Consider the following 14,630-nt stretch of genomic DNA (forward strand, 5'->3'; position numbering starts at 1 on the left):
TAAAAATCACATTTCTAATTTTCTTTATTAATAATTAATTTATTCACTAATTATTTACTAATCTATCGGGTTTTACAAAGGTCATGGTAGAAGGAGGATTTCTTCCGGTACCCTGAGAATTCTGTATCCTCTCTCTCTACTCCGACTACCCCGATAATGTCACAGGTTACGGGTTTAGCAGACTAGTCGTTCATCATGGTCCCTAACCCCAACTACGTGCCGCCATCTACGGCGACGATGCCACCTCCTGCCGTCTATGGTTATTGCTGAAAGTTTCTGAAAATTGATTTTTGCTTAGTGGATTTAGGTATATTTGGTTACCTGATTAGTGTTTTCTGTTTTTATGGTTATTGCTGAAAGTTCCTGAAAATTGATTCCTACTTAGTAGATTTAGGTTTATTTGGTTGTCTAATTAATGCTTCCTTTTTACTGATTATGGTTATTACTGAAAATTGATTCCTGCTTAGTGAATTATGGAATTTTCATATTGTTTTGTTTGTGGGTTGTTTTTAGGTTTGCACCGAACAACAATGCATGTACTCAGGAGATGACCAATGTCATCATGCTGATGTACGACTATCCCTGGCCCAACTATAAGAAGATCCTCGCTGAGATCAGGGAGCGATGGTTTCAGAAATGGGAGGTAATTACTATTTTTTTAGTTTCAAACCTTTTTAGCTAGTATATATCTTCTATCTTGCTTAACTATTTTTAAAGTTTCTTTATTACATTTGCACTTTATATGGGACACTGTGCACGATCTTACCATTAGGAAGATCTTCGACCATAGAATAGGTCGGTGGCTTCAGCAAATGCTGGAGGATGTTCATGAGAGGCGGGACCACTTGACGACCTGGCTCCGACCAAAAATAAAGAAGGCTCTGTTAGTTCATTGTGAGACCGATGAGGGGTTCATTCATCGACGACTCACCGACAGAGCTAATAAGGCATTGGCCAGGTTGATCAAGTATACTAGCAGCTCAGTGGCCTTTATGAAGACTAAGGCCAAGCGGGTATGTAATGACTTTAATTTTGTTAATAACTTAGTTATATTCTTTTTCATATCATTACTAGGCATCCTAATCATATTATTTCAATACAACATGTGTAGTCAAAGTCGTCAGATTGCGACGCAACGTTGGTAGAGACGTTCAAGTACACCCACAAGCTAAAGGAGAACAAAGCAAGATTTGCTGATCAGCGGTCTCAATACCATTATGTGAGTTAACATACATATGATCTTCTACTATAAAATTATTAGAGATTAACTATATATCTATCGTACTAATCACAATAACATGTGTCACACAGGAGTCCTACACATAGAGACTAGAGGACGTGACTCAGCAGTCTCAGCAAAGTAAGGAGGACACCGTCGATGGCTCTATAGCTTCAGTCGTCGATTTCGATGCAGTTTGGCGCAAGACCGTCTCAGCGCCGTACAAGAACCACATATATGGGCTGGGATCATTCTTTGCCAGCAGCCTCCACACCTCCACGTTGAGGCCGTCGTCACGCTCTGCCACCAGTCAAGATGTCAAGCCCGAGGAAGGCATGGATTTGAGGCTGCAGCTGCAGGAGTTCCAAAGCAGTCATCACCAGTAGACTCAAGAGCTGAACGATTATCGAGAGAGGTATCAGGAGATTCTCACCCATGTGACGTCTACGGATGAGCTTAGGCTAGAGTGGAGGGAGTCGCTGGAGCGACTTCAGCGTATGGAGGCTCAGATGGAGGTGCACTAGGCTCAGATGTGCACCGCTGACATCAACCCTGCTGGTGGCACACGAACATCACCGCTTCTGCACTGCTTACTCAAGGCCACGGGACCGACGACGATGACGATGAGGACTATCTGGATCTGTAGTTATTAGTATTTTATTTTATTGTATTTATTTGATGTACTTGACTTTTAATTTATTTGAACATTGTATTATTTATTTTAAACATTTTATGAATTGATCATTAATTGTGCAAAAAATAAGTTTAAAATTAAAATTAAAATTGACCATTTATTTTTTTTAAATTGACATTACTGTTAGATTCACCGTAGGAATAATCCGATGATAATAGTATGCGAAACAACATTTTTGGTTCCAACAATGCCGTCGAAAAAATTCGCTGGTAACCAATTGGTTTTTCGAGAGGGTAAACAATAATTACCGTCGAACGAAAAAATCCGACTATAAATATTTACTGGCGAGGTTTATACCGTCTAATTTATTCCGATGGTAAATCTGACGGTGATTTTAGTACCTTTATATTTTCATCATTTTTCTGACGGTAAATCCGACAATATTCTACATTTTTCTTGTAATGAATAACTGAGTCATGGACACGAAATCTTTTTAACATTGAAAAACAACAAAGAACATAAGCATAATATTAATTTGAAGAAAGAAGAACTTTGTGTGAGTGGCATTCAAAGCCACCGATTCCAAAAGTGGTACATAGGCATATTCTGTTAATTCTAGAAAGAGATCATTGACGGTAGAATTAACCATTCTTATGAAGTTAAAGATCAAGAGTCAGAAAGAGAATTTTCTTTGAGGCTTTGTAGTCATTGGAAAAAAATTGTCAAGTTGGAAATGGGTATTCATCACTCAATTTAATATTAATATACCTGTAACTGAAATGTATAGACAAAATGGGTGAAAAAATGGAAGGGGCGAAAAAAAGTAAAGACATGTAACTAAAATGGGTTTAGCCATGTTGGCCACTGCCTCACTTCTTCTCCTTCACTGGAATAAAGCATTCCTCTCCACCACTAATGTAATAAACAAGTCATTGGTATTAGCATGTAAGTATAATTTTACAACCGTATTATTTTTTCATCAACCATTTTGAATATGCTTCTACCTTTGGGGCTCATGTGTTTCCTAGTTACATTATGTAATCGATAAGAACAATCAGAAGTTAACAACAAAAGTTTCATTTAAGTTTATTTACTTTTACTTAGCATTCTGTTGAGGTCTTCTCTTAATCTAATTAAACATAAATCATAATCTGATTTAAAATTATACAAATATAGAGACAAAATTTGAATCAAACTCTTTAACTCTAAACAACCACAAGTAAACCAAATTAATCAAATATATAGAGAACCTCTTAATCAAAATAACCTGAAAGCATGATCTAAACCAAGAAAATATATACCAATTTTGCAAAACATAGGATTCAAATTTTATAAGTAATGAAAAAAGAAAATAAGAAAGAAAGATGTTGGAGTTCAAATTCTCATCACTAAGCTTGTTGATTTAATTAGTTAACTAAAAATGAAAGCTTAATGCTCTTCATATATTTTAAAAATTCTGAAAGAGTTGTATATATATATATATATATATATATATATATATGCTTCTCTACTTTATCAGATCACAATTTTGACATACATAATATTAATCAATTTACAGAGAACTGTTAACAAACTTAAATCAGGTAACAAAAAGTTGTGCATGCAGACCAAATTATATCTCAGAAAATTCTTCTATGTTTATTTATTTATATAAATTCTCATATTTTTAATAACTCTGTATTTTAGCTTCAATGGTTAGTTTGCATGCTCCTTTACAAGTGTTCAGCTTTAATCTTTGAAACAGATTTCTAACATCGGTGATCTACCCTTTCAGATACTTGTTAATTTTAAAAAAATTAAAACGAAAAAAATCATATGGTAGACAGAAATAACAAACGAAAAACAAGTTAGAACCTTACTAACGAATAAAGATTTTGTACATACCAGTAATTTAAATGATGAAGCTGATCAACGGGAAGCGCGATGCAGCTGGTACTGGCGGCCGGAACGGAACGGCGACAAGGATTCGCGCGCCGAGGTGTGTTTCGCGCTTCTGCCCTTTTTGTGCTCACACGATGAAGAATCTAAGCTACCAATCTGATTTTGGAAAGGATCGATAGCAGTGAGAGAAGGGTGGATCGGTAGCCACGCGACTTCGCGGTGACACAATGGAGCACGATGGAGCAAGAAAGAGTTTTGCGCACTCTACACTCTTCTTTGACGAATTTCTTAGTTTCTTGATTTTGGGTATTCTGAATTGAATTTGGGTAAAATCACTAGATGGATTGGAGTTAGCGGCGAGTTTCGTAGATTCGATACTAATTCAATGCGATTTGGCATCGATTTGATGATTTGAGAAGGAATCGTAGCTATCCTCCCTTAATTGCTACTGTTTGAGACACGATAGGCAATTTGTCATCGCTGTTCTCCGCATCCAGTGTAGTGATTTAATAATACTTAGTGTTTAATGTATTGATCAAGTGTGTTGACAAAAAATAGTAACTATTTTAACTATATAACATTGCTCTTCCACCTTTTGCTTGTAGGTGATAGAAAGAGAGAAAAGAAATCAAAAGTCTGATATTATAGCCAAAATCATGGTTAGCTTTGAAAAACTAATCCATATAAAATTAGATTTAGACTCGTGAATTGTGCAAAAATAAGATTGATATAATATATATTTTCATATAATATAAAAGCTATAAAGATTTAATTATTATAAAATTAAAAAATATACATAATTATATTAAAAGTAAAACTATAAAAATATTTAATTAAAGTTTATCACCTGACTTTAGATAATTATTTTTATTTTTGGTTTTTCTTAAGTAGTTATTTCTGTTTATATTTTTATTTTTTTATGTTATATTTAAATATTATAGTATAAAGATGAAATTATTAGATGGAATATAACTATCAATATAATTAATATTTTAATAATTAAAAATAACATCTAATTTTTTAATTTTATTTTTATTGAATCGTAAATATATGTCGTTGAAAGAAAAAAGAAGTGCCAGATATACAAGCGAAAAAGAAACTATATAATTAATATATAATTAATGAATATAATTACACAAAAATTGAAAAAACTAATGGATGCAATTACACCATCAGCTAGAACATATGTTTAGTAAACTTGAAAAAATATAAAAATAAAGGCTATGGTCATCAACCAAATACAAATAATAATTGTACAAAAAATTTAGTAAGAGTGGAAGGAAAGAAAGAGAAAGAGGTAAAGGGTATAAAAAAATGTGTGAAGTACTTTAAAAAAAATATTGATTTATATAGTAAATATAAGAAGTGGGTATGAAAAGTAAAAATGAATTAAATTTTAACTCAATTTATATTTATTAAAAATAATTAAATTAACATTTAAAACATAAAATAATCTATAAAAAATAAAAAGTAAAAAAATATGAAAAATTAAGGTTAATTATTAATTTTAAAAAATAATAAAAAATGAGATTGAATAAACTTTATATGAGGAAGTAAAACAAATTTTATAACTTATTAAAGAGAAATAATATTAAAAAGAAATTTTATGACTTTATGTATAGAGATAGAAAATTATTAATAGAATAAAAATTTTATGACATAATATAAAAATAGAAGACTATATCACCTAAAAAAATTTTAACTAAAAAAATAGAGTTAAATCAAATGTCTAAAAATAATTATAGAATTATCTTAATTTTTTAATAGATTATAAATAAATAAATAGATCTATTTTTATAATATATAAATTAAAAAGAATAAAAATAAAAATTAATTTATAAAATAGAAGAATATTTAAATATTTTTAAAATATTAATATTCTAATAATTTTAGCCGTTAATTTTAATTATTATATATTATATATTTTATAGTTGAATAATTAATCACTAAAATTATTGGAAATCAGTGTTCTAAGAACATGTGAAATTCTTAATATAAAATAAAGAGGGAGAAATGGTTACCCGTGTCAGTAAATGCGATGATTCGCCTCTCTTCCTTCATGTCTTGTGTTGGAATTGGATGCACAACAATTGGAATTTGGGGACCATATGTATGACATCTCAATCTCAATCTCAGAAACAAAAAGCATGAGTAGGTCCAATAATACCTCAAAAGGAATGAATATATTTGGTACGAAGAATATCTATATATCAAGTCTCTCTCTCCTGCCCACTCTGTACTCTGTTACCCTCTTTTTACAACATAAGACTGTTACACTCTCTGTCTCCCTCACTGTTCCACCTCTTTGCCTTTTGACCAAACTCCTCCTTTTCTGTTTTTCCTTGATCCCTGCGAAATTTTCACACAATATTCCCTCTGTTCATGCTTGCTTTAATTTCTATTACCAATGGTCCGGCCGCCACCACCACCACTACTATCATTAACTTAATAACGAACATTTTAGGCCTCCATCAAATATCATGTGTATATTGTCGTATTTAATGAAGAAAACAAATATATTACAATGTGATCCACTAATAATTTAAATTAAATTTGTATGTTATATAATATCTTCTATTATTATTATAATGATATACGTAATGTTTTAATTTAGAAGTATCTAAGAACTAAAAAGATTTAAAACACATTAAAAAATTAATTAAAAAGAATCTAAAACTATTTTATTTTATATTTTATAATTACTGCATAACTTATTTTGTATTATTTAATTATAATAAAAATAATTGAATAATATTAAATTTAACAAATATTAAATTATAGATATTACATACATATATTTATAAAATTATGAATATTATATTAAATAAAAAATTTAATTATTATCTTTTTAAGGTTGATTTTTTTTATATAGAAAAAATATTGATATTTTTGTTAGAAATAGAATTTTTTGATATAATTACAAGTGGATAGATTTTGTAGGTGGAAAGTCAACATATAGAGAGTGTGTTGCAACACGTAGCAATATCTTGGCCAACATATCGAGGCTTGTTGAATAATTTTCACAATATACACTTCAAATAATATCAATATTCAACCAAAACGACATCTTGATTTTCATGCATATTAAAAATAATTTCCGTGTTTTTAACACCATTGTTAAAAATTTTTCTTTGTAGTTAAAAGGCTCGCTGCCATGTAAATTTCTCCTTTCACTTTTGACTAGAAATCCAATTTAAATTGTTTTTTTATTTGATTGCTATCTCTTAATTTTATTAAATCACTAATCTAAAATTAGTTTAATATAATTAAGGTTTCAACTTTCAAGTTAAGTAGTACTAAATTTAATCCTAGTATCCCTTTTAGTATTTTACTATGTAGCTAGCTGGTTACCTTAAATAGATTCATCTATATATATATATATATATATATATATATATATATACACGTTCTAAGTTCTATATATCCAACTATCACTAGAGTACTATTCCCACTCTGATCTGCCTCCTATCCTCTCTTCTCTTCTAAACCTATTTCTCTTTCTCTTCAATTGAAACATATTAGAAAAACTATAAGTACTATAGTCCACTATAAATCTTCCCAGCAACTCAGATTTCAGTTAGAGTTAGTTGTTACAAAATGTCAAGAAAACACAAAAGGGGGTACTTTAGTCCTGACGTTAATGAGCAACAACCAATTACCATCTTTCTCAACCACGGTGGCAGCGACAGAAGCAGTGGCGGTGGTGGAAGGATTATTGGAAGAAACAAAAAGAGGATCATTGAAAGTTTTACGTTGCCAAAAGACTCAACAATGTCTACTCCTGTGAGGTTCCTTATACAGATTGGGACAAAGGTGGCAAGTGCTATAAGAGATGTTTCTATGAGGAGGAGATCCTCAAGAAAAGTTTCTTCTTCTTCTTCTTCTTCCACTTTGGTGAGATCATACTCAGTATCAGATCACACTACTGATTCGCATCGAGCTGAAGCTGTGGAAGATTGCATTGAGTTCTTGCATTCTTCTTCAACTAGGGAAAGACCAAGTTGAGTTTTGCTTTTATTATTCATTCTCCAATCAGCTTTTGTGATGTATATTAAAGAAGTAGTTAATTGATTTCAGTTAATGTGTTCTTGAGTAGCAGGAATCAGAGAAGTTAATTTCATGTAGTCTGCGACTTTGGCAATGAATTGGAGTATGAAATCTCTCATACAAACGTTTGCTCAATTCATAGTTAGACGTGCAAATTGTGGTGTTGCGTTTATAAGAATACACTATTTGATCAATTCATATTCAAAAAAGCTTCATGTTCTTATTCTTTTTTCTTTTTGCCCACACGCATATTCTCAATCCAACAGGTTATCAAAGATTAATTTATTATAAATTAAAATTTTATTTAAGAATTGATCGTTAATCGATAAATTACTGTATACACACGTCACACGTGTACTTATTCTATTAATTAAGTGTAATCTTACTTACATAGTATCATTAATATACAAGATTTCAAAAGAATTTTGTAATAAAGTGTGGAGTTAAATTATAAAAACGTAAAATACTATTTTAGTTCTCAATATTTGAATCAAATTTTAATTTGGTTTTTAATATATTAAATATTCTATTTTAACCTTAAAAAATTTTAATCAAATTTAATGTTGTCTTAATGTTATATTTGACACATAATTAATAAAAAAAATTTTACATTAGTGATCATTAATAAATTAATTTTACTTACACACTAAAATCGAACGTTACATTAATTTTTAAATATGTTAATTTCTCATGTCAAATTTAACTGTGAAATAATATTAAATTTATTTAAAATTTTTAAAATTAAAATAGAATATTTAAAATATTAGAGACTAAATTAAAATTTAATCCAAACGTTATAATTAAAATAATATTTTATCCAATTATAAAATAGTCTGTGAAATTGAGATATATATAAAAATAATTCTACAAATTTTAATTATATTAATTACGTTATTGTAATCCATAAAAATATACCATGTTTTTTGGTTTTTTTCCATCTCATTTTATTATGGATTAACGTGAGCTATTTTTACTATATTTAAAGATATAATTCGTGTAATTAAAATTTTAGAGATTATTGTAATAAAGACGATCAATTCCAAAAACTACTTTTAAACTTTAACTAGTAACATGTGCTTAAACAAAAGTGGTATTAGAATAGGAGGTTTTGCATTGCACCACTCTAATTAATCAAGCCCACCAAACAAAAAGGACGCTGACATGCATTGCTTCTTATTTTACTAGTGAATGACCCGTGCGCGATGCCGCGCACGGAAAATGTTTAGTATTGAAATTAACAAAATATATTATTTATACATAATATAGCGTATATTATAATCAAATAAAATTATACTTAAATATCTTAATGTTTGTCTTTAATCGAATTAAATTAACATATACAAATTTTTCAGCATAAATGAAAAACTGAAAATCATTCTTTGCATATTCATTACTAATGTAAAAAAGTTTTTTTATTTCATGTTATATAACAAAAACACAATTTCATATATTTGCTGAACAATCAACCAAAAAATAGGTTTAACATTGGATAGAGTTACCTAATAACCTCCTATTAAACATTGAACCACCTAATAAAAAATATCAAGACTTCAACTTAAAAATGTCATCTACAATTTACTAATCAATAATACTGAATGATACAAATAGAGATTTCTCTACACATAAAAAATTTAATGCTCCGAGTCATATATTATGAAAAATCTCCCTATACACAACATTCAAGGTAGAACTATCACTTAGTGAGCCATTGTTCTTTATTAAAACTCTCAAGCCCTTTTTAGACTTGACCCTAGACAAAGCAACATATAATTGACCATGCATAAAAACAGGTTTGGGTAAGTATAACCCCACTATGCTTAGAGTTTGACCTTGAGATTTATTGATGGTCATTGCAAGGGAGACTATAAGAGGAAATTGTCTACGTTGGAACCTGAATGGAAGTGTTTCATTGTTAGGCACCATATTCATCCGTGGAATTAGAACTATTTCGCCACACTTGTCACCTGTCAAGATATTGCATTCAATGACATGATTACCTAATCTTCGAACTTGTAATCGAGTACCATTACAAAATCCATTGTGTAACACCCTAATATTCAAATCCTTATGCTCGAGTCATAAGTCAATGATATTACGGTGGTACGACTCTCAGGTGGATTTTTAATATATAAATATAGGTAATTTTCGAAAGGAGTATTAATCGAGAAGCCTGAAAAGAGTAGAAATAAAATCACGAAGACGTATCAGAGCGTTTCGACAACGAAAAGTTAAACTGCTAAGCCAAACGCGATATATGGACAAGGCATAAAGGAGATTAAGAGATAGATAACAGATAGATATTTATAACATAAGTAAATAGCCACTAGTCGCGACCCGCGAAGTTTAGGCCGGCTAGGGTACAGTATGAAAGTAGATGACAACAGTATATCCTAATCTCTCCCAAAGGAAACATAAGAGCCTCTATAGGCAAGTTCCAAAAGAGTTCAATACATAATATAATCTTTTCAAAACAAAGGTGGAGAGATTCTAAGCAAAACACAAAGTAGAGAAAATAAATATCTTCGCCGTCTCTCAGACGAACCACAGCTCACTTCTGAGCACCTGGACCTGTATCTGAAAAACAAGAGATATATACGGAATGAGAACCCCGGGCCCATGGGTTCCCAGTACGGTAAAAGTGCCAAATAAATTCAATGTACTGCAATAAAAACTCACTAAGCATCCTAAACTTCTTCACCAATTATTCATCCTAGGTTCTCGCTAATCCATGAATAGGCAACTGTCATAAGGGAGTGCTAAATTTAATTCATGTTTCACATGTTTCCCAACTCGCTGACTCTTCCACGAATCAGACTCAGAAGTATAAGCAAAACCATCACCAGTTGTTCTGCCTCAGCAATTCTATATCAATACATCATACACTCGCCTGGAGCTAGTGAAACCACATCACTACGTCTACCCAGGGAGCTCCAGTTATCTCATTCAATAATCATCATCATCATGCAATCGCATCATCAATTCATCCCATCAAGAACAGCCCTCACACCCACCGACACCAGCATGAGGGGCCTCTCAGTTGTACAAACACAAGCAATACAAGCAAGTAATACACAAATATGGTACAAGTAGAACAAGTAGCATATAGTCAGGTAACATGGCATATATGATGTAGAAATCCAAAACAAATGGCAAATCCAAACAATTCAAACATATGCAAATGATGAATGCCTGCCCTATGGCTGATGATATCATCTGTCGGTTATATAGCCAACCCGACATGTCCTGGTAGCTAACCATTGGACAGAAACACCCATTGCGGAGCAAGTAGGTTTGAGCTACAACCCCCTTGCTACTACCCGCTCAACCCAGAGCCAGTGGAATAACCACTACTGCGGCTACTACCCAGGCGGGTGTTTACAAGCTCAACCTGGAGCGAGTGGATTCACCACTACTGCCGCTACTACCCAGGCGTCACAATCTCTGACCTGGAGCAAGTGGGACAAACCACAACCCTTGCTACTACCCAGGGTCTCAATCTCTGTCCTGGAGCAAGTGGGACGAACCACAACCCTTGCTACTACCCAGGATCTCAAAACATACATTCGTTCAGTTTAGAAGCAATCATCACTGTTATCAAATCTCAAACATTAACCTGGAGCAAGCGGGACGAACCACCACCTTACTACTACCCAGGTATCACAAATACACATGTGTTCAAAACTCCATAATTAAACTCATTTATCATAAACATCCTTTCCCGTCTCATACCCGGAGCAAGTGAACAACGCCACTGCCTACTACCCGGGGTCACACATCACATTTCAACCTTTTTCATTGTTATCCATGTAACACATTCATTTATTAATCATATAGGCATTTATACTCAGCCATAAACAATAATGGCCTTACCGTAACCCGGCAATAACTCAGCCATCCGGCCCATGGTTCAATCAAGAACCGGCCATTTATCAATAATTATAGCCTTTCGGCTCATGGCTTACACGGTACTTCCACCGTCACCCTCCATATCTCATATAATCATATCTGATCATCATTGATCATAACCTTTTCCCTTGCTTCACTCGCAAGTTACCACATTCCCTAGTTCCTTCCTCATTGCTAGGCATATCATAATGATTTAATACCTAAGGGATGAGATTGGAGGCTTAGAAGTATGAGATTTGGCTTTAAAAACTCAAAAACTATCTTTGGCATGAAAACAGGGCCACGCGTACGCGCACTCCACGCGCACGCGCGGATGGCCAAAAACTCATCGACGCGAAAACGTCATACGCGCGAACACGCGAGTTGAAAAATATCCAAACGGCGCGCAAGCGTCAGCCACGCGTACGCGTGGGTGCTCTTGCGCCCAGGCACAAAACTGGCACAACTCTCTGGAAAATAGCTGGGCATTGGGTGCAGCGCATCGATGCGCACGCGCACACCACGCGCACCCGTGGATGGTGCCTTCTTGAAGAACGACGCGTACGCGCCAAGTGCGCCTACGTGTGGAGGGTCATTCTGCTAAAAATTTTCTAAGTTAAAAGCTGCAGAATTTACAGATTCAACCCCCAATCTTCCGACGGACATAACTTTCTCATTTTAAATCATTTTTCACCCATTCTTCGAACGGCATGGACATCCCGGATCCAATTTCATTTCTAAACAGATTTGGCACAAAACAGAGATTCGTAGTCCAAGTTATGTCCCGTCAAAGTGTGTCCAAAAACCATATTTTCATACAAAACCACAAGGTGCCATTTTCAAAACAAGCAATTTTCAACTCTTTTCAAAATCAACCAAAACATGCCAATTTCAACCCTTTTTGAAATCAATCAAAATGTACCAAAATCCACATCAAGCCATCCTCAACTCACACACTGACACTTTACCAAAAATTCCCAAAACCACATCCAACCATTTTAACACTTCTCAATCAAATGGCTAAAGGACAAACACAATATCATGTCATACATCCTTCCTCATCCCAATTTCCAATAATACCATTTCCAATCAACCATCATTATACATAATCAATATCATACTCACTATCACGTGATTTCACCCACAAATCAACCTTAATCATTCCCCAAGCATATATCACAACATACATATCTCTAATGCATCATCATACCATCAAGGCATCAATAATCATAATCACATATATGATCACATAATATATCTCAACCGAACCAAACATACCTCATCTACATAAATTCACCCAAAATTACCAAATTCCACACTTCAACTTCTCAAACCTTATTATTCAATAACCAACCTAATCATTCATATATTCATTATCTGAAATTCATCCAATCACTTGTACCATCATACAATGCACATATCGACTTACCTTTCTTACCTCTTTCCGGCCTCCGGCCCAAAATTCACGGCCTCCGGCCCAATTTTCACAATTTAAATGCATAAACCACAAAAATCAATACTCATTACCCAGTACATCAAATTCTCAATACACCAAGCATACAAGGTCACACAATTCTCAACCCAATCATTAATTCACGTTACATATCAACTTGCATATTAGCACCAACCATTTACATAATCCAAACTTAATCCTAGGGGCATCTAGCCTAGGAATTCTCATCACAACACATGGTACTTAAATGAAACTTAAACTGTACCTCTTGTAGCCAAACCAATTGAGCTTCTTCTTTGGAATTCTTCACCAACCTTAGCTCCAAGCCTTACCAAAGCTCCTCAAGCAATACCAATCTCCCAATTGTGCACCAACATCACCAAATACACTAACATAACCAATATCACATACATACATCAACTTAGGGCTCATAAAAATGACAAATTACAAGGGTTTGAGCACTTCTTACCTCAGCCCATATGAAGTAGGGATAGAACCCACTTAGAATCCATGTTGGAGTATCCCTAAACACCCAAAATCACAAGATTTCAACACTAACTACCCAAAAACGTGTAACAGTGGGGAATTTCGAAAACTGGGCAGAGATGAATGAAATACTCACCACCAAATTTAGATAGAATTGTAGAGGATGAGAAGAGCAACGCGTGGCCACAACCGGCTCGTCAATCGGAGCTCCGTAGCTCAAGTTATGGTGGTTTGAAGATCAAAGAGAGTTAGGTTTTCTCTCTTCTCTTCTCTCTTCCCAATTTCAGCGCCCAACACCCCTTCTTTAGGGCAAAATGAGCTGAAATGCTCATAACTAATGTTTATATATGTTGGGTCTTGGGCCCACTTAGGCCCAGTTCACTTATTTTTGTCCGTTGGCCCAATTTTGGACCAAAACCTTTAAGATTAGCGCTCTAAATCGCATTTCAAATATTTCTACCTCCCCTAATTATAATTCCTCATTTCTTAATCCTACTTACTCATAATCAATTTTCTCAGCTGCAATACCAGACAGGTCTCAGCCGGTACTACCGGTCAAAATTCCACTGCGCGCTTTTACGTAGAAAACTATGTCTTCCGACTCGGAAAAATTCACTGAATCCAAATATCATATTTAAATCATCAAATTCCAATTGCCAAATCTTCCAACCGTATTCGCTCCTATTTAACTTATTATTTAATTAATTTCAGTTAGACCGGGTATTACACATTGCTTTGGTCTATATTCCTCAATAGCATAACAGGTACACCAACTTTGAGTTTCAACTGGTGGCTAGGCAAGCCTGAGCAATTTATCGAATTTAACACATCAGTTGTGATAGCATGTAAGACCCCAAATTTTGAAAATTAAATAATAAATTATTTATGATTTATTTTATTTATTCGAAAGCATATTTTCAGAAATTTTTGTATTAATTGAGTACTTTTAATTATTGATTTAAAGCTTTGGTGATTTAAAAACAATGAGGATTTTATATGCTTTAATAATTAGATTTTTAACTCTA

The 14,630-nt window shown here is 33.2% G+C and overlaps 1 protein-coding gene across 1 annotated transcript; it reads left to right on the forward strand.

Moving 5' to 3' along the window:
* The first annotated feature begins 7,222 nt into the window (after window positions 1–7,222).
* Window positions 7,223–7,739, forward strand: LOC148568710 (uncharacterized). The gene has a single exon (XM_088485850.1). It carries the CDS (start codon window positions 7,332–7,334, stop codon window positions 7,737–7,739), a length of 408 nt encoding a protein of 135 aa, XP_088341976.1. The 5' UTR covers window positions 7,223–7,331.
* The last annotated feature ends 6,891 nt before the right edge of the window (window positions 7,740–14,630 follow it).

Source organism: Arachis ipaensis, chromosome B4 (genome assembly GCF_059453495.1).
Source record: "Arachis ipaensis isolate K30076 ecotype BB chromosome B4, ASM5945349v1, whole genome shotgun sequence".
Lineage (NCBI taxonomy): Eukaryota > Viridiplantae > Streptophyta > Magnoliopsida > Fabales > Fabaceae > Arachis > Arachis ipaensis.